Genomic DNA, 26,783 nt, shown 5'->3' on the forward strand with positions numbered 1-26,783 from the left:
AAAAACCAGAGCATCACAATTCTACAGAAATACAGCACTGCACTGATTCAGTTTTTGGAGAGGGAAGGGAAGGGAAGGGAAGGGAAGGGAAGGGAAGGGAAGGGAAGGGAAGGGAAGGGAAGGGAAGGGAAGGGAAGGGAAGGGAAGGGAAGGGAAGGGAAGGGAAGGGAAGGGAAGGGAAGGGAAGGGAAGGGAAGGGAAGGGAAGGGAAGGGAAGGGAAGGGAAGGGAAGGGAAGGGGAGGGGAGGGGAGGGGAGGGGAGGGGAGGGGAGGGGAGGGGAGGGGAGGGGAGGGGAGGGGAGGGGAGGGGAGGGGAGGGGAGGGGAGGGGAGGGGAGGGGAGGGGAGGGGAGGGGAGGGGAGGGGAGGGGAGGGGAGAACCTCACTGAGTTAGCAAAAACTAGCACCAGTGCTCAGCTGTCCTTGCATGCCAACCTTGCACAAACCAGTCACCCCAAAATGACCCATTACTATGCCCCAGTGGGTGAAATAAAGACATATATGCTATATTTATATTACATACATACAATCAGGGACAGTGGCCAGCAGCATTCTATTAGACCTGTGAGACAACACAGAAATGCTGGCTGAAGAGAAAATTGAACCACACCTTGAAAAGCTAAATGCTTAGATAATGCTTGAGAAGCCTTTCCCATTCCTGACTCCAGCAGTTTCACCAGTGACTCTCCCACTCTTCACTGATTAAAAATGGACCTCATAGTTCAGATGCAAGGGAGCATCAATTTCCAGAGTAATAAAACATTCCCTGTGAATCTCAAGGGCAAAGGAGGATTTATGTGCCTTTCCTGCTCTTTGATGCTGTGATGGTGCAGAAGAACCCGAAAACTACATGGAGATCACCTATAGGTGTTTACATAAATGTTATTTTGGCAGTGAAAGCAGGGTCTTGTAGCAGTGAGCTGAACTGCTCACTGAACTCAGCTCAAAGCTCACAAAACCCCAAGGACTAGCCAGGGTATCCATGGGAAGGACTTCAACTAATTCTACAGCCACTGCCAGTGTGGTTACATCAATGGCCAAGGACACTGCACAGGACTCCATCCTGATGAACCAAACACAGGAGAGATGCCAAGAGGGAAAATTCCTACAGGATCATCCAACGCAGCATTCTTAATACAAGTGGGATTGCTCCAGCCAGGGGAATACAATAGAAAGGGAGGAATCCTCTGTATGTAGATGGGGACTGAACTGAAATCCACCCCTCTGCACAGTCTTTTGGAATTGCAGCAAATCCCTTCATCTGTTTGTTCAAGCCATTCTTAGCAAAATACACCAGACCTTCAGGTCTTTAAAAAATAATACAAGGGATTAAAAAAAAAAAACAAACCCAAAAGCTGCACCAAAAAACCAGAAAAAACCAAAAACAAACTAACCTTCACCTAAAAAAACCCAAAAACCAAAACCAAAACCAACAAAAAAAAAAAAAAAAAAAAAAAACAAACAAACAACACAAAACCCCAAAAAACCCCAAAATAAAAAAAAAAAACAAACAAACCAAAAAACCAAACTATCAAACAAAAAAACCCATAATAAAACAAAACAAAAACCCACAGAAAACAAATCCACAAAAAATCCCTCAAGATCTGTCTTCATTTTCTACCTTAATTTCCCAAGAAAATTAATGACTCAGAAGCATCATTAGTTGTAAGCAAACAAATAAAATCAAGTGCTTTGCATGCTTTAATGTCATAATAACTGAACAACTGGCAAACCAGCTCTGTTAACTTCCCAAGATAAACATCTCAGGAACCACCACCATCTTAGATATTGATATAGATATAGATATAGATATAGATATAGATGATATATCGAGAGAGGAAGTTTACTAGAATTAGTTTTCCAAATATGCCAGAAGAGATGGGAATATAGAGGAAAAAATACACATTGTCACACACTGTATCTTTCTGGAAGAGAAAATCTTTCTGGTTTCTTTTTCCAGGTTTTGTTGTTGCTGTTTTTTGTTTTAATGGGGCTTTTACACTTTTTGCACCCAGATGACACCGAGCAATTTTGATAGCAAAAGAAACTTCACTGGCTTTTAAAGAGAGATGAAAGCACTGTGAGAAAGACAGACTCTACAGATTTTTGAGGTGGTACAGAGGCACCTTAACAATCTCCAAAGGTACAAAGGGGACACAGAAAGAGACAGTGGACATGTATGGGAAAACTGGGTTGTTTTACTCTTGACAATGATCTAGAAACCACCCAAGTATTTCCCATTTATTGATGATTCTACCAATTTGTGTAACTGGAAGACAGGTGATTTGGAAAAAAGGATCCCCAGGATTCAGCTAAAGAGCTCCTGTGACTGTGGAAGGCACAATCCTACGATTCAAAGGATAGTGTGGAACAGCTTGGGTGGTGAAAAGTTCCCTGTTCATTCATTGTACCAGTGAAAACACCAAGCACTGTGAAGTTCAGAGTTGTTATTTTTAGGATTGTGTGAAAAATCTCAGTGGGTTGGCTGGGACCAACGCAGACGTGAACTAGAGAAAGCTTTGAGTCTTTATGTCTTGAGATGACAGAAGGACTGGAAACCCGGGAGCTACAAGACAGCAAGAAAATATTCCTGGAAAAGTCAACCCTGCCAGTCTGCACACACAATACCTGGCAGGAGAAAAAACAGCCTGAAACTTTTCACAGCAGCTAATCATAAAGGAAGAGACTGGAAAGGCTGTCAGCTGTGTCCCTGGGGATCTGCTTGAAAGCCAGAGACAGAGTGGGAAAGGGGCAACACCACTGCCACTCCTTGCACGTTTCCTTGGTCATTTTTGTTTTAGGATCCCCTTATGAATCAGAGGACCAGTGCTCAGGCACATCCCAGCTGACACTTAATTTGCAGCCAGCATCTTTCCCTGTTCACTTCCTCAAAACACATTGAGCCTCAAATTGAGACACTTCTGGAATCATGGAATCTCTTTTAGTGTGACTTGTCTTAGCAATACATTGGGTTAATCCCAATACTATTTGTATCTTGTCACGTAAATTGAAAATTATCTAAAATAGTATCACAGATGATCAGAATTTGTTGCAGAGAGCCATCAGGTCCCCAGATCTTGTAAAGGTTCATGCAGTGGCTTCAGTGCTTAAAGTAGAAAGCACTCTACCCAGTAGCCCCCCTGTCACTAATCCTTACACATTCCACATCAAGAAACAAAGCAGAAGCTCACTGTTATGGTCACAGAGCTCTGGATATAACCAGCAGCAGAGACTCTTGAATCTCTTGTCTGCCCCTAAAGCCTCCTCCATCCTTAGTCACTCACTCAGGTGCCTCTGTTCTCAGGGGCACATTTCTAACACAGGCATTGAGCTTTCTCCCACTTGGTGCAATTCTGGCTCTCAGAGTCAAGGTTGCCTAAAACAGCCTGTAAAAACCTACCCATGTTCCAGACTGAACACTTTTGTTATTATTACATATTTGTGGAAAAAACCACTCCATCATCACCTGGCAGCTGGCAATAAAGCCTGGCAAATCTGACGCTCAGCTTATTTGCAAGCACGTCACTGGAGAAAAAAAAAAAATTAAAACCTCTGTGCTAACAGACACAAACAGAAATTACTGCTCCAAGCCACATAGTCCTCTTTAAACCAGGCAGGTTGTTTCCAGTCATAATAAAATACTTTCAGGCCAGAGGAGGGGAGGAAGAAACACTGAAATGGGACTGAGTATAGCATTAATAGACTTTGGTTTTATTCTAAACTCTGCTATCAGGCAACTGCACAGCCAGGAAAAACCCACATCACCTCTGTGAGAGCTTCAGAGGAAAATCTGTTTTCAGATGTTACTGCACTGCAAGAGTCTCAAGCTTAGACTAATCCCTTTTCTACTCCTATTAACCAGAAAGTTAATTAAAAATCTTAAAGAAAATGAAGACCCACAGCAGAGGAAGTAGATTTTTACAGTGACCACAGGTTTCTGGCTTTCCTCCCTGTTTATTTGCTGCCTATATCCATTACAAGCCTCTGCGTTCAAAGGCGAACAGCAAAATTCCTGTGTCCAGGAACTGCTCAGAGAGGGATAAGTGCAGGGTGGAAAGCACCAACCCTCAACCCAAGAGACCAAACTTCCACTGTGCTCAGCAGCAAAACCCAGGCTCATTGCCAGCAAAACTGAGCTTTTGAAGATGTCTTTAAATTAATTTCTCAGTGTTTTTTTTTCCTGCACGTGTTAAAAGATGTGACATGAGCTCCTGTGCCAAGCACAGCACTGACTAGGAAGGTCCTGCTGATCTTTGAATCAGAGCCCTCAACACCACCAGCCTAAATCAGCTCTTCAAATTCCCCCTGCACCCTTCAGTCCTCCCTATTTACAGTCACCTGCTACAAAATTCACACTCTCAAACTACATTAATTAATAAACCTTCATAAAAAATGGAGAAGATCCACTCAGGCTCATGGACAAAGCTTTGGGGAAGCTGGAAGCAGAGAGGGATGCTCCTGTCCCAGCCTTTACCCTCCCTGCCTGCACAAACCTGCAAAAATCCCAGCCTGCACAAATCCGGCGTGGGAGGGAACGCGTGGGGCACCAGCAGAGCCCAAAGGACTTTCTGCTGCTCAGCAGCTCCCTGTGCCTCTCATCCTAATGTGCTTAAGAGGTAAACAGCTTCATGTCAGCAGCAAGTTTTTACTGGGTTTTTGTGGTACCCCCCTTCATGACTGGGAAGCTCCAAGTGTCTTCACAACCTTTCCTTGGTTGCTGTCACCAGGCACTTCCTGATGTCACAGATGGTTTTGCTTTCTGCTGCAAGGGCACAAAACATGCAGCCATGCCTGGAGAGTGCTTGGTGCAGCCTGAGTTGGTCCACAGTGAAGAATGAAGCTGGCTCTTCAACAGTTTTGACTGCTCAGCTCCAAGAAAAGTTCCACTGTGTTAACAATATCAGCACAAAACCACCTGCATTTCTCTAAGGATGTGGCAAACCAGTGTCCTTTCCTTACAGCACTGAGCCCACCAGGCTGCACTACTCTGTGCCCACCTCACCCCTTCAAGGCTGCAAATCAAGGGCCTCTCCCCCTCCTATATTAGCATTATTAGTGTATTAATTATGTTCTTAACCTCATTTACCTCCTTGGCTTTTGCACCATGTGAAAAGAACGAGGAAAGAAGAGCTGGAGACTTCCTTAGGACAGCAAAGGGCTCCTCTATCCCTGCAGCCTTCAGTGAAGTGGCAGAAATTGCTTATAAACAGCTCAGCTGAACATGATTCTTTCCCCAATGCACAGCAAGTATGTGTGTCCAAGGCAGAGGATAAGAAACTTTGGGGAAACAAAGTGCCAGGTTTAGAGAGAAACACAAGTTCCTAGCCATGAACTCATCACCGGATTTTTCCCTCGGAATTTTTGCAAGATGCGCATGTGCTGTGAGCTGCTGAGCCTCGCATCTGCTGGATGGTCAAGAAAGTAATTTCTAAGAATGTCAGTGATGTCAGGCATTTTCTTTTCTTAATGTGGCCATAAAGTGGCAAAAGCTGTCAGCGGCACTGGCAGTAGCTTAAGAAAAAATGTTGATGTTGCCTGGATACTGAGTCCTGCTCCAGCCTCAGATTTGCCTGCATGTCAGCATTTGACAGGAGTAACTCCTTGGGATTTTAGGTTTTTAATATTTTGAGATCCGTGCAAATATCTCTCCTTATTCAGATCCCTCCTTCTCTCTCCTCCCCCACTTTTCGGCTTTGTAAAATGCAAACTAATTCCTCAACCATAGTAAAGCCATAAATAAGAAGCTGTAGAAATATTTTTTCTAGCCTTATTTTTTTTTCTCCAGGTTAATCTTTTCAGTTATATAAACACTTTATAAAATAGCATTGCAAAAGTATATGAGAATCTGTTTATGTGATTAAAACTTGGATCCTTCTTTCCCAGTGACAGTATTTCATGCCTTGCATTTGCCACTGCTGAGATTTGCTCAGCTGTCTCTCCGTGACCTCCAAAGCAGAAGGCAGCAGGATTTAACATTGCTTCTCATGGAGTGCTTACAGTAAATCACTGCTGGTGGGTATCCATGGAGTCTTGGAGAAAAAAGAGCATTATTAAGTACCTGCTAATTTTTTGTTACAGTGGATGGATTTCAGGTTTTCACAGATGGCAAAAATCCAGCTACTCCAAAGGGAAGTGATTTTTTCCCAGTCTTTCCCTTTATTGTTCTGCTCCCAATCTGATTTGTGCTTTAGTGTTTGAAGAAAAGAGTTCTGGATGCCATTTAATGAAGTACTGTAGTGTTTTATTATCCTTTATGGTAAAGAATTTGGAAGGATTTTGGAGAGCTTCAGGCAGAAACAGAAACAGGACCAAAGTGCATATACAAAATACAGCACTAAACTCTTCCTGGCAGCTAGATGACAGAGAAGTAAAAAACATCCACTGCAGGAAATTTTTCCAGTCTGATCCCTGACATGGTTCCCAAGTGAGGAACAATGCACAGTTATCCCAGTGCCCCACAGCAGCAGATTTCAGCACCCTGCAAGGTTATTTTCCAAAGGAAAGGATGTGCTGTTCAGATACTTTCTTTAGCATCACTTTTAAAATTTATCTAATAATGTCACAGGATTTCAATAGGCAAGCAAGTCTTTCAACAATGCCACCCCAAACATCATTCCTGCAGAGCCCTTCTGCACTGGGGAATGACTCAGTTTAGCCATGCTGAAGTGAAGGGCATGCTCTCCTTCCTCTTCCAGTTCTTCATTTAAAAAAATCCATATATTTTAATACTAAACATCATGACCGCATCATATCAAAAGGGTAAATAAAGCTTGAATTCGACAAGAACAGGTACCACAATCTCATAACTCTTCCCAGCTGATGCCAAGCACAAAGCTGTGTGAACACATGAGGTTCATCTATTCAATGTAATCCTGTTTTCCCTCTTATTACAATAGTAGCAGACATGAGATTTTGGGCATTGTCAACTTCAACAGCTCTGTGGAGAGAAGAAGACACTTTCCTGTTGTAGCACTCCAAATTTTAAAATTTAAGCACTGGCAAAAAATTTACTCAGAAAAACTTGACATTGACAAAAAAAAAAAAAAAAAAGGATGGAAACTTATAAGCAGAAACAAGCCTGAAAAATATGTCTCTTCTTCTCAGCTTTAAAACTGGAATGGACAAAATCATAGGCAGAGGAAAGAAAGGTGGAGATGACTCAACAGGCTCGTTTTGTGTTGATGCCTTTTGCTGTTGCCTTCCCCAGTCTGATGTTGCTGGAACCATCAGAGCACTTGGATGTGTTTGAAGATGCAAAAGTCAGTGCATGGAGGCAGTGCCAGGAGGCTCCCACTGAACTTGGGCACAAGAAACGCCTTCTCCCACTGCACACCTCTTCTTACAATACAAAATGCAATAAGGGAGCAAAAATGATGGTGTGAGTCCTGATAATGACGCTGTCCAATTCTCTTTTCCAAGCACAGGTGAGGCTCCCAGCCCAGCCCAGGGCAGCTGGATCCTCTCTGGTCTCTCTTGGCTAACCAGAGCCAAATATGGCAAATCCCTGGCATCACTGCTGTCCATGCTTTCTTGGCATTCCCCCTTCCTGAGTTTGTATCTGGGCTCTCCAGGGAAGCAGCTGCATGTACTGGATATAAGTTTCCCATTCTGCAGCACAGATTTTTTACCCATTCAGCTTTGTAAGCTCCTCCACTGACAATGTTCACTGTCTCCAAATCCCAGCTCTCCAAACAGAGGGGCTGTAGGGACTTCCTGTGATAGCCACTGTGGCTTCCAGCTGCTTCAAACAAAGCTCCAGACACTCTGCCTCAAAGCTCATCCCAAAATGATGGGTGACTTTAACAGCAGCATGACTTCTGGCCAGTCCTCAGCAGTGGCTGGCTTGACTTTAATGCCATTTAATTGCAGTGACATGTCTTTAATAACAAAACCCATGCCAAGAAACTGTGGTTGGAGCAAGAGTTGACTTAAGGACAGTTTCCAAAAGGTCTTCAATCCCCTCTTCTCTAACTTGTGGCTTCCTGGGGCTGCACAACTTCTCCTGGTTCACTGAGGGACTGCAGCCACCCACAGCTTCCCCAGCTACCAGCACAGTCACATATAATGAGGAACCTTACCCCAAATGTCACCCTCTGGAAAAGCCACGTGCTCCTCCAGCACCACTCTCTGAGGCTGGGGACAATCCCAAGGTAGCCACCATCCTTGAGTGTCTGGTGGGGCTTTCTCCCTTTAAAAAAAAAATCTGGGATTTCAGCTCTCTTCATCATCCCTAAACTCTGTGGTTAAATGAAAAAGCAGCACATCAGCATGGGTCAGAACCCCCCTGATGACATCTCCCTTGCACAGAAGCTCCACACATACCCCACACCACCCAAAAATCAGGAGAGCCTTATCTTTCAGGATTTATTTGACAGCATGGGTATGTGTGACTATTGCTACGTGGAGATGTTCCATATAACACACAGAAATACAACATGCTAATCTTCTTATTTGCATTTTCATATTCCAGTATTTTTTACACATTCTTCACTCCAATGGCCTGGATAATACCAGAGCCTAAGTCCTCTTTGCTTAAACAAACTTCAAGGGACTGTGGCCCATCACAAAGGAATCCCAAAAGAATGGCTATTTATTATATACATCAATGAAATAGAGAAAAATGTTAAATCTCAGCTTCTTTTTTGGTCTTTGTTTTTACAACAAACAGAGTAAAATAAAAATGTTCTTAACATCTGCAACAAAGCCCAAATCTGTCACTCCACAGCCATGGCTTTGACCATTTCTCTAAATTTAGAACATCTCTCCCTACCTGTCTTCCCTTGACACTAGTAAGAATTTGCTGATAATTCACCTATTTTTCTGCAGACTGGGCTTCTGATCCAACAAAATCTAGAGAGCTGTACAAATGGGTTTGCACTAATCCCCACCATTTGTTTGAAAGATTTCTGTGAACACCAGCAAACATACAAGATGTCAGATCAGCAATATTCCTCATTACTTACTATTTATCCCTTTGATTGCATCAGAAGGGTTTTCCTCTGGCTTTTAAGCACAAAACCCAACACTTAGATCCCCATGTAGGAAACTATTGCTTATTGTTCACCATCTTCACGGGGGGGTGAGCAAATATTGCTGAAATTAGCCAAAATATTTCTGGTTTTTTTGGTTTGGTGGTTTTGGGGTGATTTTTTTGTTTGTTTGGTGTTTTTATTTGGCGCTTTGTTTGTTTTGTTTTGTTTTGTTTTAAGGAGGTCTTTGCTTTTTTCTTCAGATCAACTGGCTTAGATGGCTCAGGGATTTACGATTAATTTCAGGCACCCAAGTCTGGAAATTGTTCCACTGGGTTCAGAGCCCAATAATGAAATCTTCCTATGTCACTGTGAAAAAGTCAGAGGTGGTAAATCCAATGTCTTTAAATGCACATAACAGAGCAAAATTTGGTCTTTATGGAGGTAGAAACACATTTTAACCAGCTTTGCTGCAACAGGCAACACTTTCTTCTAAAAGATGAAAAAACTCAGCTAACCATGCATTCATTTTTGAGGTTCACTCTCCTGAACAAGTTCAGGCTGGTGCTGCCTTGCTGAGGACTCCCTTGCCAAAAGCCCATTTCTATTAGCTGGCTACTTGTTTCAGCTGCCACTGCTGCTTCTTGTCTTTCAGAAATCCTTCAAGGTGCACTGAACCTGGCCAAACTCACCCCTTCTCTACCACACACAAAGGAGGCAGCACTAATACAGATGCTGAACACAGAATAAATCACACGGGCTCTATTTGCCACCTGTAGCTGCTCTTGCTCCTGTGTTAAGCATTAGCTCACGTGAAATTCTTTCACCTTCCCTCCAGAAAATATTGACTTTTGTGGAGTTTTGATGTGCACCTCTATTTTGCATGGAATAAAGCCAGTTTTGGCCTCTGGATGCTCAGTGCTCAGGGGCATGTGAGTGTGAAAGAGGAATTGAAGCAAAAGCTTTAGAGCAAACACCTTCATCCTGTTGGAGCTACAGCTCAGGTTGCCAGGTGCAGTTCTCTCACCATTAAACAGTTTCATGGAAAGACTGTGAACATGAAGAGCTGTGGAAACCTTATACTGAGGTTAAGCAAACAAATCTGACACCAGACCTTCTGCCCAGCTCAGGCAGGCAGTGAAGCTGATACATTCACAGTGACCCTGAAATGAAATGCTCTCTACTCCCAAATAATGGTGTTTGTTGAAGAATATTTGATTAATGGCTTACCTCCACATGTGTTCCTCAGCCAAAATTTAATTGCATTGTGGTTCATGCATTTATCAATGCAATTAAATGTCTACCTTGATATGGAGTGTCATATCCTGACCTGAAGGCAATGTTAAACTCTCCTGGGATGAAAAGAGGAGAAGTTGATTTCCTGAACTGCTGAAATTAGTTTGGAGGGAGGGATGCTTTTAGTCCCTGATGTTTTAATGTTTTAATTGGTTTAGAAGTTTTTTGGTTTTTGGGTTTTTTTTTGTTTGTTTGTTTGGTTTTGTTTTGTTTTTTTTTTTTTAAGGCAACAAAACAAAACAACAGCAAGCATAATCAAAGTTCTTAGCTCAAAACCTAAGCCAAAGCATTTCCAGGCAGGCAGGGCAATGCCAGGCTCTCCACACAAGAAGGAGAAGCAGTGGGACACCCACAGGAGGGCACCTACATTTCACAGTGCTGTGGGAGCTGCCAGGGAGGTGCAGTCTGGGCTGGCACAGTGTGGCACTGTCTGGCACAGCTGCTCCCACGCTCCTGTCACCACGGTCCCGTGTCACACGCCCACACAGGGCTCCCAACCCTTCACTCACTCACTCACTCACTCACTCACTCACTCACTCACTCACTCACATTTGGGGCTCAGAGAGCTGTAAACAGCAGGAGATGCTGCAAGAGGCAAACTACAAAGAAACCCACCCCAGCTGCCAACCAAAGTGTACTTACAGGAAACCCAAGGCAAGCTTCAAAATAATTTAACTAAAGAACTGAGGTGCTTTGATGGTTGATCATCAAAGCCTCTGAGTACTTGTTTCACATATCAACTACACACATTAATATTTTCATCATCTAAGACAAGAGGTTTTTTTAAGATACGGAAGAACGTTCAAATATTCTGTGAACTGCAAAAGAAAAGGGCATAACAGAAAGTTTATATAGAAAAAAATCCAAAACAACAACAAATCAAAACAAAACAATCCACAACCCCTTTTTGTTGTTTGTTTTTTTTGTTTTGTTTTAAAACTAAAATAAGAAACTTGGATTTCATTAACACTTGGTGCCCTTTCTCCCTGGTGGGAAGGTGGTTGAGTCTACTGATCCATCTTAGAGATCCCAGGCATAGGGACCTTTGTAAGCTCTCTGCTGGCTTTAGGTTTGTCATTTAGCAGTCACCACTGCTGGTTTTAGGACTGTCATAAATCAGTTAATTTCTGCCATTTTGAATCTTGCAGCAATGCTCTGTAGATGCACTGGTTTAGGTGTTCAGCTGGATAACAAATTCTAATACCCAAGCAGACCAAAGGGTGTGAGAACACCAATCACAGATTATTGCCAGAGATGGATAATCAGAGATTACTCTACTGACTAAAATCTTCCCTTCAGAAAGTTTTTCTATTCAGGGCATTACTCTCAAAATCACATTCACCACAACATTTTTGCTTACTCCAGCTTCACACTGCACCCCCACAAATCCTCATCTCCCGGCCCCACTCTTTGCACTTTTTCTGTGGAGCATCCCCACACCCCCACTCAGCAGCACAAACCACTTCATACAACACTGGTGCAGCACAGAGAGGGCAAATCACAAACTGGTGCAAAATTTGGGGAGCATGGACCTCTGGCTAACATGCATGTGAGTGCCTGTGAGTAACAAAATGCTTTTATAAACCTGAATGGGGTCCTTTGCACAGTTGTTGTCCTTCATTCAGTATGTCCCACACTGTGCCAGGGAAGCTTGTCAGAAGTTTTGATGGAATATCAATCCAATTTATTGAAAGGTTCAGATGGATGGGAACCATTCATAAATCACTTCCAAAAATTAGACCCAAGACTTGTTTTCTGACATCAGTAGAAGACTTTGCCTATCATTTTAAACTAAGAGCATGACTTCTAGCCTTCTCCAGCTGATGTCTTTATCATTCTACTCACAATAAACCTCAAATCAATTAACTCACTGGGCTAGAAAATCCTGAAGTAATAATTTTAATAAGTGGCATCTCTGTTCTCCTTGTCTTTGACAAAGGAAACATGAGCTCACTTTGGTCAAAGAGAAAGCAGCATGGAAAGATTCAGCTGCACTACACAGATTCAGGAGAACAGGAATTAGATCAGTGACCTAGGTTGGAATTACACCATTTCCACAGCAGTTTCACCTCTGTCAAACTACAAGGACAAAAGACTTCTTCCTAGATCTCCTAATTCAGACTGATATTTATTTGACTTACTGTGGCAATGGGGAAAATAATCCTAAACCTGGCACCATGCAGAGCTTTATACTTTTTATTCTTCTTTTCCACATTTCCTTCTCCCAGTACCAACCAACCTGCTTCTAAATTTGCTGTACAGATCAAATGGGCTAATGACAACTCCACTGTCAGATGATCACTACACAACTTGAAGGTGTTCCAGCCACTGAGTGAATCCAAATACATGATCCAGGTTGTCCTTGCCCAGTTTGTGGCTCTGCCAGTGACTGCTGGAAGAGAGGAGTTGCTAAAGCAGCTGCTGGAAGCTCGTGTGATGGTTTACAGCAGCTCAGCTGTGACACTGCAGTGCCTGCCCATGATCATTTCCCATATAAATGGGGATGTTACCTTCAGCTGGCTTTATGGTCAATGGGAAAATGTACAAGTGAAAGCAGGAAACAAATCTAGAAAACCTTGCAGGCAAGTAGCAGAGTCTGTGTGAAGCCTATAAAACCCTCTCAGTCAAATCACTGGTTATCAGCAGAGCTCTCCTTCAAGATGTTTTCACAGCCCAAAGGCTGAAAAAGCAAAGGCTCATTTCCACAAAGCCTATAAACTGAGACATGATAGTGATCAGCTCTTTGCCCTATTGACTCTCACAATGCACAGCAATTTACCATCATTTTTATAGGGCTTATTTTATTTTTAAAATCAGACCAAGCTCAGACATAACTCACACAGACCCAAGAAGGGCTAAGAGCTGGCCTGAGCCTGGGATTTAACTGCATTTTACCCACTCTACTACACACACTGTATTCCTCAATCCATGCATTTTTATGCCTTGTGATCAGGTTCTTTCATTACATATTTTTCCAGATCAGAAAACTGATTGAATCGAATTTTATCATGTTTATTCAGCCCATTTTTGAGGCATTTTCCAAGCACTTTATTAAAGAAGCTGATAACCCATGATATCTGTAAAACTTGGATCTGATACCTCAAGTCATTATTACTCCTCCAGACTCCAAACACATAGCAAAAAATCTTGGATGCACCATGCTTTTTCAGTGGAATTAGGACAAGCATTCACCTAGAATCAGGAAAAGCAATGTACTTTTAAATGTGTGAACAAACCTACTAAAATAAATAGGATTTCTCTAGCACTTATAAACAAATACTTGCTTAGGCACCAAATTCTGAAATGATTGATCAAAATGGAAAATAGACTCATAAATATAATTGAAGGTCTGCTCCTACATATGCTCTTGGATTTGTAAAATCCAGACAGCTAAATATAAACAGCCCACAACCACAAAAATTTCCCCCACAATTTATTTCCAAATTATTTCCTGTTGTTAGACAGCTTAAGACAGCAAAGCACTCTCTTTAGCTTTACTTTATTGCTTACATTGCTGCCTGTGTGGAAAAGTCACCTGCACGTCAGCAATGCCCTTCAGACAACTTTTATCAAAGGACACAAAGAGCAGCAGTTCATCAGCCTTTGGAGATGCTCAGACTGCAGTTTCTATTTCCCCTTCATGCCAGCAGCAGTCTCTAAGAGAGCAAATAAAAAACTAAGGTCTTGTCCGTACATCACAAGAAATAATAATTTGGCTATTATTAAAAACTTTGATTATTTGCAGTATGTTCCACAGCTGAAACCTCAGGAAAGAGATAAAAAATGGGAATTAATGCAGTCACAGGTCTGACCCATACCCTACAGATGAAAGTTAGGGACTGATTTTGGTTTTTTTAATGACTGCATAGAAATCATTAGAAATTTGAAGACAATCTGAAAAATCCTTCTTGCCTAGACAGACAGGGGAGGAACATAGAAGCATACTGGATGTTTTCTCCCTATGCAGACAAGACTGACCATGAGAAATTAAGGTGAAAAGGGAAGCACATATAAAGATATCTTCAAATAAACTAAGAACAATCACCATAGGCACGTTTTAACCAGACAAATTATCTGCTGCTGACAGCAGACATCAGTAACTGGCAGGAGAAATGGTGCTGAATGTGGCTGGTCTTTGGCCATGTGTGCAGCACCAGCTTAGCTGCAGCAGTGCTGACACATTTTGTCTGCAAAAAGTCATTTTTCTAGTGTAGATGAGACCAAAATGAACAGTGCTGGTCCCCTTGTCTGCCTCTGAGGGCAAAGCAAGCTTGAAAAAGGATGATTAAATGTCCTTGCACACCAGTTCTGGAGAATAAAGCAAGACAAACAGCTTTTCACCTTTTCCAGGTTTTATGGGATGACTGTGGGAAAGCCTACATCACCCTGCAAGGTGGACCTGGACCAAGCAGCCCTGTCCTTCCCCAGCTTGCCCTCCTTGTCCTGCATAGTGGTCACAGCCACAAATCAAAGCTGCCTCCTGCCCTTTCCCTCTGCATCCCACCTGCCTGCCCATTCAGAAGGTCGGGGCACTGTGAACTCAGGAGAAGAACTGGAAATGGAGTGGCCTCAGTGTTCAGTGTAGGCTCGAATTGATGGGTCTCTGCAGTTGTGGTCCAAAGGCTGGGAGGCTCCAAGACCATGGGAGGAAATCCAAATGCAGATTGCAGCAGCTGGCATGAGGAAGGACACCCCATTGCATGGTGCCATCCTGCAGGAAAACATTCCTGAAGAGTAATGGTGGGAAATAGCTTGAGGAAAGGGAAGGTGAAATGTCTGTGCCCAGCAGCCAACCCTCCACAACAGCCTGCCCTGGGTTAAACTCACTTCTCTGCAAGCTGTCACCTAAATACCACAAACATGGAGTAAAATCTTGGGAGGGAATGAACTTCAGTCGAATGCTGGAAGAAAAATTTTAGCAGAGATCAGCCACAATCCAATTCAAGGTATCAGAGCACAATCTGGCAGCAGTTTGGCAGGGTTTTCCCAATTTCTTCCCTGGGTTACTGCAAATGAGAGCTACTTGCTCCATCTATGGGTAGAAGTCAGTACAGTCATAGGTTTTCCTCACAGGGGGCATCATCCAACCACGAGATGTTCGACACGAAAATAAATTATTAGAATGAATAAGGTAAATGACAACAATTCTGCCTTACTTCTCACAGTCTTTTGAAAAAAATACCACCTGGAGCTTTATTATGGAAGCACCTGGAATCCTCATTATGGATTACTTTAGGCACCACAATTAATAGTACTGAATATCAGAAGGAGAAAAAGGTATTAAGAGGAAGCAGAACACTAAAACTTTATATTGAAAAACATTTCCTTTCTCAAATGCAGTGAAAATTCACCGTGATTCAAATGTGACCACCAGCATCAAGGTGTTTCAAATCTCGGTAATTTTCAATTCAATGTTCCATAAGCAACTTTCAATTCTAAGCTAAATTTATCTTTTGAGCCCATGCACCACAACCCAAAGCTTTAGGTCAATGGGAACCTTTTAATTGATTTCCTTTGCTGGTAAAACTGACAGCATCATTAATGTGTCATGAGTATTGCTGGTACTTGAACCAATTGTTTCAGAAGGAGAAGCAGCATTGGAAAATGCTCTGATGTCCTTCAAATGAGGCACTCACACCCAGCAAAAAAGGTACATTTTAATGAATTAAATTTCATACAATCATCTACTTCTAATAAAATATTCAGGGTACCTGAGTTTAGCCTATTTGCAGAGGTAGCTCCCTGATTTCCACTCTGTGAAATAAAGCTGTTCTCATTTATTTGTACATGTTTTGGCTGTGCAGGGAGAGGTCATGCAAGAAAAGTGTCATCTGCATTGTGCTTCTTCCCAGGGCAGGTCATCCTCCTGTGTTTACTTTGGATCACCCCAGTTTGCTTTACTGAGAAGTGTCACTGCTTTCTCTTGGCATCACACCTCTCACAAAAGTGACACACATGGGAAGTGCCTTCCCACTGCAGCCAGGACTCAGCCATGTCTTGGAGCAGCAGGTCCCAGCTTGTGCCTTATAAGAGCAGTTCCTGCAGTTTTGAGCCTACCTAAAACAAACTGGGAAGCAGTTCCACAATGCCAATTTTGAAATCACTTTTTGCAGCCCCTCAAACTTCAACTTGCACCTCTTCACTCACCCTTTCCTCCTGTTGTCCCTGAAGAAAATCTATGAAATCAGTGTCAGCTCAGTGGAAGCCTACTGCAAGCTACAGGTCACACTAATGCACTTGAGATCCAATTAAAATGTAATTATTTTAATGTTCCATGGCTGCTCATGTGCCCACGCTGCTACTGGTGGTACTCAGTTGTACATCCTCAATTGTGCAGGATATTTTCCCATTCTTAAATATGTTATTCCAGAGGTGCTACCACTGTTGCTGAGGGGCTCAGCCTTGTCCAGCAGTGTGTCCTTCTTGGAGCCATCTGGCCCTGGCTCTGTTGGACACAGGGGAAGCTTCCAGAAGCCACTCCTGTAGTCCCCCCCACTACCAAAACCTGGCCACACAAATCCAGTGCAGTTACCAACATTATTCTCATACTGAATCCAAAACACAGCATTGTACCAGGCACTAGAAGGAAAATTAACTCTATCCCAGACAAAACTAGGGTGGTAACCATCCCTTATTCTCTGCTTTGACATCACACCCAGGTCCAACATTTTCCACTGCATCCCAATAAATCACAACCACCTCTCCTGTCCTTTGATATACACACACAGTGTTGGATGGTTGCAGGTTGAAGCCAGCCCTGGGTCCATGTGCTGGAGCCAATCTCCACCTGCAGAAAGCATCTGGCTCTGGGAGGTGTAAGGTGGGCAGCACTGAGGGGATGCATTTACCAAGCATCACTGTACAAGGAGTAGCACTAGAAAGTCCTCTGCACCACCTCACAGCCAGGCTTAATTCACCCTCAATCCATATTCATTTTCACCCCATAGCCTTATATTCATATTCACCTCAAAGCCAGGCTTAATTCACCCCCAATCATATTCAGCTTTCAGCTGTCAATATAACAATGCTGTTGCAAAGAAATTCTCAAACAAAAAAATAAATGAAAAATTAAATAAATTTGATGATTAAATTTCAGAGCACTTGTACAGAAACCCAGCATGCAAAGAGCTGCCTTGGATTTTTCTGCAGTGAACTTCTCAAAGTGAAGGGGCTGGCCCAGTGGCCAAGCACACAGCAAAAGGTCACTGCAGAGCCTCTCCCATGGGGGCCTGAGGTGGATTTTTTTGCAAAGGAGGGAGGCTGAATGTGAAGCCCCAACCAGCAGTTTACTGCTCTTATTTATGAACTACCTAAAGTGGCTGGCAGCCAAGTACATGTTGTGGGAAGGCATTTTTTTCTTTCAAGGTAAATCTTTTGTCAGATCAGAGCTGTGGGGTTATGACCAGATACTGAACTGGGGTAACCAAAGGGAAGAGGCACAAAGATGAGCTCTTGGATATTGCCAAAACCAATGAGAAAATATTGAAGATAAGCAAAACCTTTAAACTCCCAGCCTGAAGTGGAAAATATTTTAAGTTTCACATCTGCAAATCACTTTCTGTTTTAACATTGCCTACCCTAGCCCTTCTTAAATTGTGTATATTCAAAAGGCAAAATAATTTAGCTGGGAAAAGAGCAACTACATGGGAAAGCAAGTGCTGTGAATACCACACATAGTCTTTAAAATGAAAACAAGCTAGCTGCTTCCAAGAAAAACAAGGAATATGCAGAGTAACAGGTTAGTCTGTGTTTTGAACAATGTGTGGGAGGAGGAAATGGATGGAAGACAGGGTATGTTATTTAAAACAAGGACTGCACCTACTTTCCCCCACATACTGCTCATGATGACAGGAAAGCAGTGCAGACAGACTCCTTTCAGATAAAGTGGGGGACAAAAACAAACCCCAGGTCCCTGTGAACTTTTATCTGATGCTTTTTTTTTTTTAATTGCTGATTGCCTGGATAAAACACAGATTTGCTATAAACCCAAAGGGAAGACTCCAATACAGAGTTTCCCAGAAGAGCCACAGCTGGGAGGGACATCTGCAGATCTCTGGTCTGATCCCTGCTCAAAGCAACTTTAAACTGGGGTGCTCAGAGCCTAGTCCAGTCAATTGATTAAAATCTGCCAGGGCAGCGATTTCATAGCCCCTCTGGAGCCCTGCTGCCACACCAGCCCCTCCAAGAACATTTTTCCTACACGTTCCTGGCATTTCTCTCGCTGACTCCTGCTCTTTCTCTGGGCATCCCTGAAGGGCCTGGCACTGTCTTGTCCTAACCCCATGAGGAAACTGAAGAGAGCACAAAGGTCTTCTCCTTTTTCTTCCTCCCACTGCAGCCCCAGTGCAATGGCCCTTTGCTGGACCAGTATGTCCCCATCTTTCTTGTACTGGGGAGCCCACAGCTGGACTCAGCACTGCTGATGTGTCTCACTGGTGCCAAGCAGAGGGGGAGGATAAATAAAGCATCCTGCTTTATCCTCCTTTGACCTGCTGGTGATCCTCAGAGTGCAGTCCAGCACCACAAAGTTAATTTTAATTTTAACACAATTAATCCAGCACCAGCAGGGATGTAAAGGCAGGCAAACACAGCAATTCCAGCTGATCTCAATGCACTCACAGACAGAGAACTGATAAAACAACCTGAGTCCCATTCACTTTTAACACAGGCATCCCAAGCTGTTTGAGAAAATGGGATTTTAATCACATGGGTTGTAACAATTTTGAACAGTGAAGCACTTAAGCACCTTTAGAAATGTGGAGCCATGTGCTGGTTTAGCTTTTGTCAGAGCTCTTCAGCACAGCATCTCCGCAAAAGTCTGAGGTATCTGGTCTGAGGAGTGTCTGAGAAGTCATGTCTCTCAGGAAATGCTGTTCAAGCCACAGAGACCTTGTTTTGAGTGGCACATAACCAATTAACTTACTCTTCTGTAGTACATGGGGTTACTCTATTTGCAAAGTAGCAGAATGCAGAAGTATTGCTTGTGAAAAGATAATAATACAGCAGAAATGCTAACCCATACTTTTCCGGAAGTCCTGAAAGGGTTTTGCTAAATAAAATCCTATCAAAGTTAATTAAATATAGTAAACTCTAAGAGTGTAATTCATTGCTGCCCCCTGTTTAGCACATTCTGGATAAAATCTACTTTAATGTGGTAGTGAAGGGTAGGTGTCTGCATTAGACTCACTGTAAGAGAGCTAAATGCTGTGAAAGCATTTAAGATAAGAAATGTTCTGTTTTGCAAAAAAGCTGTGGGAAGAGAAGAGTTATCAAATTAAACACCAATTAAAATCAGCACACCCTTTCCAAGAGGCTGTCTCTCTTGCCTTAAGAACAAAAGACCACGAGCACCCAAGCCCAGTGCAATTCCTGCAAGGCTCCCATTGCAGCAGGGTCATGGATATTTTCTGTTAGCTCAGATATAGCATGGCCCCATTCCAAGCCTGTTCCTGAGGCAGGGATGTGACCTTATCAAAAGGACTTTGCTGACTCCTGGAAGATTCCTTTATTTAATATTCTGTTGTACCTAGCTAGGACTTAAATAGTGCTGGCTGCTCAGATCAGTTGATTACAAAGTCCCAGGAAGGCTTTGCTCTGCAGTGTAAATTGCTGCTACTCATGCAGCAGAGCCCTTCTCTGCATACTCCATCAGCAGAATACTGCCAATATTTAAAGGCCAGATTTGAACCTATGTGGACAAACAAGAAGAACTTACATGGATTTTAATTATTGTGAAGTTTTAACAAGAGGGGAGCTTAAAAAGCATACTTGAACTTCAAGCAGGGATAAAGAAATGTCCTTGAATAGATGTTTAGAGCCTTCTCTGAGTCCTTCAGAAACACTGACTCCTACTTTCAATCTCTTGATGGTGTTTTAGAGAGAAACAAGGAGTGGAAAAGATACCATTTCAATTAGCCTTCAGCAGCACTTCTGATAAACAAAGAGGAAAATCCTGCATGGGTTTGTATTGCTGTGTTCTTGTGCACAAATCATTATGAAACAACTTGTTCTGATTAAAGCCAATTATTTTAAGATAAATTTTCATAAAGAAAAATGAGAAGGTCCCTCTCTACTATTTAAAATCACTGAAAATTATCAATAAATTGCAGGAAACACATATCCCAACACTGGTATATGAATGACCAATTCTGTACCTACATTGTCACAGAAGATTTGCCAACAATTTTTCATTATTTCTTTTGTTTACAGACAGAAAACTCAGTGTGGTCTCACAATCCAGCAACATATTATTCCTCTCTTTCCCCTATAACTCTGCTCCTTTCCCACAGCCACCAAACCCTCATGCAGATCAGGTTTGGTTTGTTGACCAGCACTGGGAAACTTTGTCCAGTAAGAAAGTTTGGAAATTGAAGCACGTCCTCAATCCTGCTCATTTCTGAGTTCTAGCAGTGTGTTGTTAATGGCACCCAGGCTGCTGAAGAGCTAAAATCTTTGCCCAGTATAAACCTGTATGTAGTAATTACTCTGAGCCAAGGAGGTTTGCTATGCCTTTCATATTCTTGCAGAGGAGCTCAAATATCCCCTCAATGGTCATTTGACTGGAAACAAATTAAATTTATTTCCATCCAGCAAAGGTCACTTGCCCTTCCTACAATAGGGCAAATAAATACCAATTAAAGAACACAGCTGAAATTCCCTTTGGGGTCTACAGAACCTCTAACTTCTGAGTGACATCATGTAAGTGCCCACCTCCACCACACATCCCATGAACATCTTCAGCTGTCCTCAAGTCCTCGCACCGACATCCAACCAGCCTCGCTGAAACCACCCAGAAAACTCCCAAACGTGGACAAAGGATTTCTAAACAAAGCACAGGAGTGTGATTTCTATCCTCAGCCCTGTGTCGGTGTCCATGGCCCTGCAGAAGTCACACCTAATGGCCAGCATGTCAGAACCCCACAACACACGGTCAGTGAAAGAGATAATGAACAATTAGCACATGCCTCATCTGCACTTACTTCACTACCGCAGGTAAAGAATGGGCCAAGCCCAGAGGTACCGTGTATCTTCCTGAAATAACATGAGCAATTTCTTACTTTTTCTTGATCTGGAGAAAAACTTGATGCCCCCAGGAGAGGTAGACGGGTTAGAATTGGGGGAAGACTCTTTGGAGGAGGACCTGAAGATCCCACTGAAGCTCATTCGGCGTGGGGAGCGTGGGGGAGACTCCTGGTAGGGGAAGGGGAACACTGTTTTGGGTGAGCCAGGACTGTGTTTGGATCTCACAGGGGCAGAAACGGGGCTGGAAGGTCGGTTCTGGAGCCCCTTTGAGAAAAGGCCTTTTGAAGGACTGCCGGCTGAGTAGCTTTCGTCCACCTGAGGAGGAGACAAGAAGGAAGAAAAAAAGAAAAATTTCCGTTAATTCAGTTCAGTTCAGGCCTCCAGGATCTCTGAACTTGTCTCAACAGAGCCAACTCCTGTTTGTTGGAGTGGTGGATTAGCCAGAGCTCACCTTCCCCAGCACCTGCCTCCACTGACATACAGGTGTGTATGTGCCACCTCTCTGGCCTCATGCTGCCCCTTGCTCCTAAAGACACCCTGAATTTCACAAAAACACTTCAAGGTGTGCATACATTTTGTTATCACACATATAATGCAGGAATTTATCTGTCACACACCCCTCTTCCTTCCTGGGACAAATGAAAGATGACTGGCAATGAATGTATTTAGTGATCGTGGTTAAGGAAACACGGTGCCCCAAAGCCTTCCCCATGAATTTAAGCACCTACCCACAGTTCTTAAAACTCCATCCCATGATGTGATTCAGCACAGCACACAAGTCCCCAGATGCCTGACAGGCCTCTATGAGGCTGGCCACAGCTGTGGGATTGCAACTCCTATCCCAAAAATAGAGGAACCATTTTAGAGTGATGACGCTCCTGCTAATTACCTGAGCTGGGGTATGACCTTTCTAACAGCTGGATCCCTTGTGGGACCTGGGCTGCCTTTCCAGCAGTGAAAATATCTGTGCACAACACAGCTCTGCACTGTGCAGGCTCTCCCAGTGAGGGGGAGAAAAGAACCCAGAAAAACAAACAAACAAACAAAAAAGGAACTAAGATTAAATTCTCCTCCCCATACAATTAACAGAAGCTGACCCAAAATCTCTGTGGGATTTGCACGTGCCTGGGCTATACAGAGAGTTGATTTCCTTCTGGAAGCACAAAGTAGTTCTGTGGCTATAAGGCTGCTGCTTTAGCTGGGGGCATTTCTCATGAATGAAGGGCTCTGTTCCTGGCAGAAGGCAGCAGTGGGTTTCAGGTCACCAGGGAATGCTTAAGCCAAAGCCAAGGTGGATGTGCCCACAGCCCCCTGCGTGCCTGCTCCTCTGCCCAATTACTCAACACTAACCAGGAGGGATGGAGCAGGCAGTAACTCCTGCCTGTGAAGATCCCTCCTGATGTGTGCCAGTCCAGTTAGGGAAGGGCATTGCTGCCGTGGGAATAATTGTAGGGAAAAATAACATCTTTCATTAGGATGATTTAGATGAAAGGAAACCTCATAGGCACATATGCTCTCCTTTGGGTCGGTGAAGGGCTTGTGTGTATGAACCCAACTAAAAAGGGTCAGCAAAGTTTAAAACCCATGCAAATAACTCTCATTTCAAAATAATGTTTATTCACTGCTCCAAAACACGTGTAGAAATATGTACAAGCAGCATAATGGCCAAATAGCTGCTCCCTCCATAACCCAGGGTCCCCCTTCTTGTAGACCTGTGTCGTGCACACACTCTTTGGACCAGCTCCTCTTTCCACTTGGGATGGGACAGAGCTGGAGCAGGCCCTGATGTGTGGAACTGCAGAAAGGTCTGCAGAGATTACAATCTCCCTTTTGGGAAGGTTTCTAACTTTAAGGGCGAGTGGCACCTCAGTGTGGGTCACAGAGGGGCACAGACTTGTGCCAGCACAGCCCTGGTTGGATGATGAATTCTGCTTTGTGTTCCTCTGCATAGCACAGAGATGTCTGACAAGAGACAGAAGAACTTTTTTTTTGTAACTGCATTCCTGTTTTTGACTGTGTGGGCAAAAATGTCTCAAACATATACCTGTCCTTTTACAGATGAATTAGGGGAGCAGTTGCCCTCAAGGGGAAGTTTTTGAAAAAGATAAATCAATTCTAACTGAAGCAATAGCAACTACCAAAAGCAACAACAGACTCTGGACAGTCTCCACAAGAGAAGAAAAAAGCAGTGTTTCATGCTTAATGCAGCTGCCTGAGGCTCAGGTTTGCCTCCTAGCTCTGTCACAGATTCTATGTGCAATCTTGAAAACTCATTCTAAACTACAAATCTATTCTGCCATGAGGACTGTACCTCCTTTATTCCCACTCTAAGTCCTCTAGTACTCAGACTGTCTCCCAGTGAGTATTTATCAAGAATAATAGGGCACAGTCCCTCAACTGAGACCAGGAATAATAACCATGCTATAGGAAATTAATAAACAAATTGCACTTTTGTCATGGGTAAAACAGTCCCAAAGTGATAGCTTTCTCATAAAAGCTCATTAACTTTACTAAAATATCATCTGTAAATCATCTGAGACTACTTCTACCTTGTTCTCTTCACAACTACACAGTTCAAGAAACAACCAAGTAGCACAATGGCACCTCCTACTGCACTGCAATTTAAATAGGTCTGCTGCCAAATCTACTGCCCAAAAGTGAGGAGTAAGAACATTTTCTAGCTTATTTTAATCATGATACAAATCTGCCACTGCTACTGTAGTTTAGGTGTGTTTCCAGGATGGTAAGTTCATTATATTTTTTCCTAAAGTGACAAGCCATGACATTTTTAAAGCCAAGGACTTCATTCTGGCACTACCCTTAAGGTTTCATGTTAACTTTTTTTTCATGCTTGTTTGGTTAAAACGACACACTGATAGGAGACACTTCAAAACAACTGCTGTGTCCTTACACACTAAAGCAATTTTAGAGATGTAAAATGGCAAACAACAATTTGTAAAAAAGGTCAGTATTCCCTTGTACATGCAAGCCAGACACAAAAGCAAATTGTTCTCAAATTCTGAGCAGAAGCAGCAGGGTGTTTTTATTTACTGCAATCACAACCAGTTGCCTTCTCTCCATCGTGCCAGGCAGATGAATTAATTAATTGTCAGAGCACCAAGGGCACACTGCTAAATACACATGTGCATGCAACCAAATTAAAGGAAATTACTACATTGAATTCTTCCCCAGCCTGTTAATTACACACAGGTTACACCCACTATCACGGTGGGTAAACACTTATAATTTTGCTTGGGGAATTACAACAGGATTGCTTGCTTAGAATATCATTTGTGGCTAATGGATTGCAAGTTTTAAAAGATTATTAGGTACTTCTGCAAGTAAAAGCAGCAGCAACAGTTATCACAGCATATCCAAAAGTCATAAGGCAATGCTCATTTTCATGCTTCAGCTGGGAATGCAGAAGAATCTTTGCTGTGGAATAAACCCCATCAGCCCGTGCAGACTTGGTGTGACAACTGTGGCAGTGATGCTAGAGGCAGGTTACACAGCTAGATCATTCACCAGCCTGTTTTTCATACTTTTTGGACTCATTCCCTAAAGCTATGATAGGCAGGTGGGCTGAAAACTCCCACATGTGCTTTGGAAAGATAACAATTCCCCAGCTGAGCTTTAGTAGCAAAATAAAAGTATTACACCCTGGTTTCTTGCATTAGTAAGCACTGTGAATCACTTTGTGTTGGTCCAGGAGAAGCTGTAAAGAGAGAATGGGCAGAAATATGAAATACACCTAAAACCAATATAAATGCATGTGGGGCTATGGCTCATTTTATCCCAAACAGAAAATTGGCCTTTTGGAGATAAGGAATCCAAACACACAATCCAACTACAATACTAATCAATGCACAAATAACATCTAATAAAAAAATTGAAAAATTCTTCTAAGACTGTTCAGCTATTAAAAAAAAAAACAAACCTAAACCAAACAAACAAAAACCAAACTCCCCTCCCCCCAAGAAACCCACCAAAACAAAACAAACAAACAAAAACCAAAACAAAAAACCAATCAACCAAACAAGAAAGCCCCCAAAACCAACCAACCAACCAACATAAAAATTTTCCTGTGTTGGCTTTGTGCAAAGAATAAATGCAATCTTTAAGCTCTCTGCCTAACACTGGACTCCTTAAATCTTAAAAGTGGTTATGCTGGAGAGAAATGTCAACCCCTGACCTTATGCCTGCAGAGAACAGTGGAGCTGGAATAGGGCTAAATTAGCAGCTTGGTGTTAGTGCCAGTGTAACCCAACCCTCAGCCTACAGCAATGTGCTCCCCAAGGGAGGTGAAGCAACAGAGCAGTGCCCTCTTCTACATCAGATGTGCTGGTTCTAGTGACCAACTGCACTTGTTTAAGGCTAAACTGGTTATCTCACACAGCACTGAGAAAAAAAATCTCCTAAAATGCTCTAAACTGTTAGCAGTTTTCATGCTTTGCAGCACAAAAGGATCCTCGGCTGGGTACCAGGAAGAGATTTTGCCCAGTTGTACACACGAAGTGATCATAGGCATGTTTTGAAAATACATCCAGAACTATCCACTGCTGAAAACAAAGCAACAAAATGAGACGTGTCTTACAGTGTTTGGCATCTAGCAGTCTTAGCTTTCCATTTTTTGAGTGAAACATAAAGTGATGGTGGGGCACTCGCCCCAAGTCAAGCAGCTCTGGAAGATTTCACTACAAGGAATAAGAGTACGAAAGCTGCCCCTGTCATTTCACCTGGATGATTGAATCTTTCACCCTTCCTTTCTCCTAGCCTAGAGTTTGGCTCTGCAACAGGATTGTGCCCAAACTCTTCATCTTCAGACCAAGACAACACTCCCTGACCTCTTTTACTTGTTGCTCTGGTTAACATACATCAAGTGAACAACCTTGTATCTTGTGCTGTTAAGAATTATCCACCCTGATATCCAGGTCTTCCTCTATAAGCTCCCTCCCTATGATTAAAAACAATACCTTCCTTTGCATCTTCAACAAATTTGGTTGCTTTGCTTCTATTTTTTGTCTCAGCTTTACTGGCAAAGACCCAGGAGTGACACTGGGGAAATCCCAGCAGTTCTGTCCCTTCATCCAGCACTCATCCTTTCAATACCAATCTTTTCCTCTATCTATTTTCTTACCTGGCTTGCAATTCTTCATCTTATTTCACAAGAAATATTGAAGTGCACTACACTTGATCACTACCATATGATAATCCCCAGTGCAATGGGCTAAGATAGCAAAGTATTCATATTTCACCAGAAACTGGTCTCTTGTCATCCTCACACCACCCATCTCAGCCCTGCCACACGCAGAAATTTTCCCAACATTGTCATTTTTGTTACTTTGCTTTATATTGCAAAACTGATCACTCTTTTTTTGCCTGATAAAGTCTTCTCTAAGAAGAAATTTCTGATCCCAACCTAGAGTTTAAGGAGCACTGAACTTTAGGGGAGAGAAGTGTCCTGCCAAAGCTGCATACCCAGAAAAATGAATGAGCT

At 42.8% G+C, this 26,783-nt stretch overlaps 1 protein-coding gene across 6 annotated transcripts in view; it reads right to left on the bottom strand.

Annotated features, from left to right (window-relative positions):
• The window catches only part of PRKAG2 (protein kinase AMP-activated non-catalytic subunit gamma 2), a 236,211-nt gene that overhangs the window by 113,209 nt on the left and 96,219 nt on the right, over positions 1 to 26,783 (bottom strand). For all 6 annotated transcript variants that reach the window (XM_053991497.1, XM_053991342.1, XM_053991662.1 and 3 more), the window contains one exon: positions 21,322 to 21,601. In XM_053991497.1, coding sequence (XP_053847472.1) covers positions 21,322 to 21,601 — 280 coding nt within the window. The remainder of the gene's footprint in view (positions 1 to 21,321; positions 21,602 to 26,783) is intronic.

Source organism: Vidua macroura, chromosome 1, assembly GCF_024509145.1.
Source record: "Vidua macroura isolate BioBank_ID:100142 chromosome 1, ASM2450914v1, whole genome shotgun sequence".
In the NCBI taxonomy this organism is placed as follows: domain Eukaryota; kingdom Metazoa; phylum Chordata; class Aves; order Passeriformes; family Viduidae; genus Vidua; species Vidua macroura.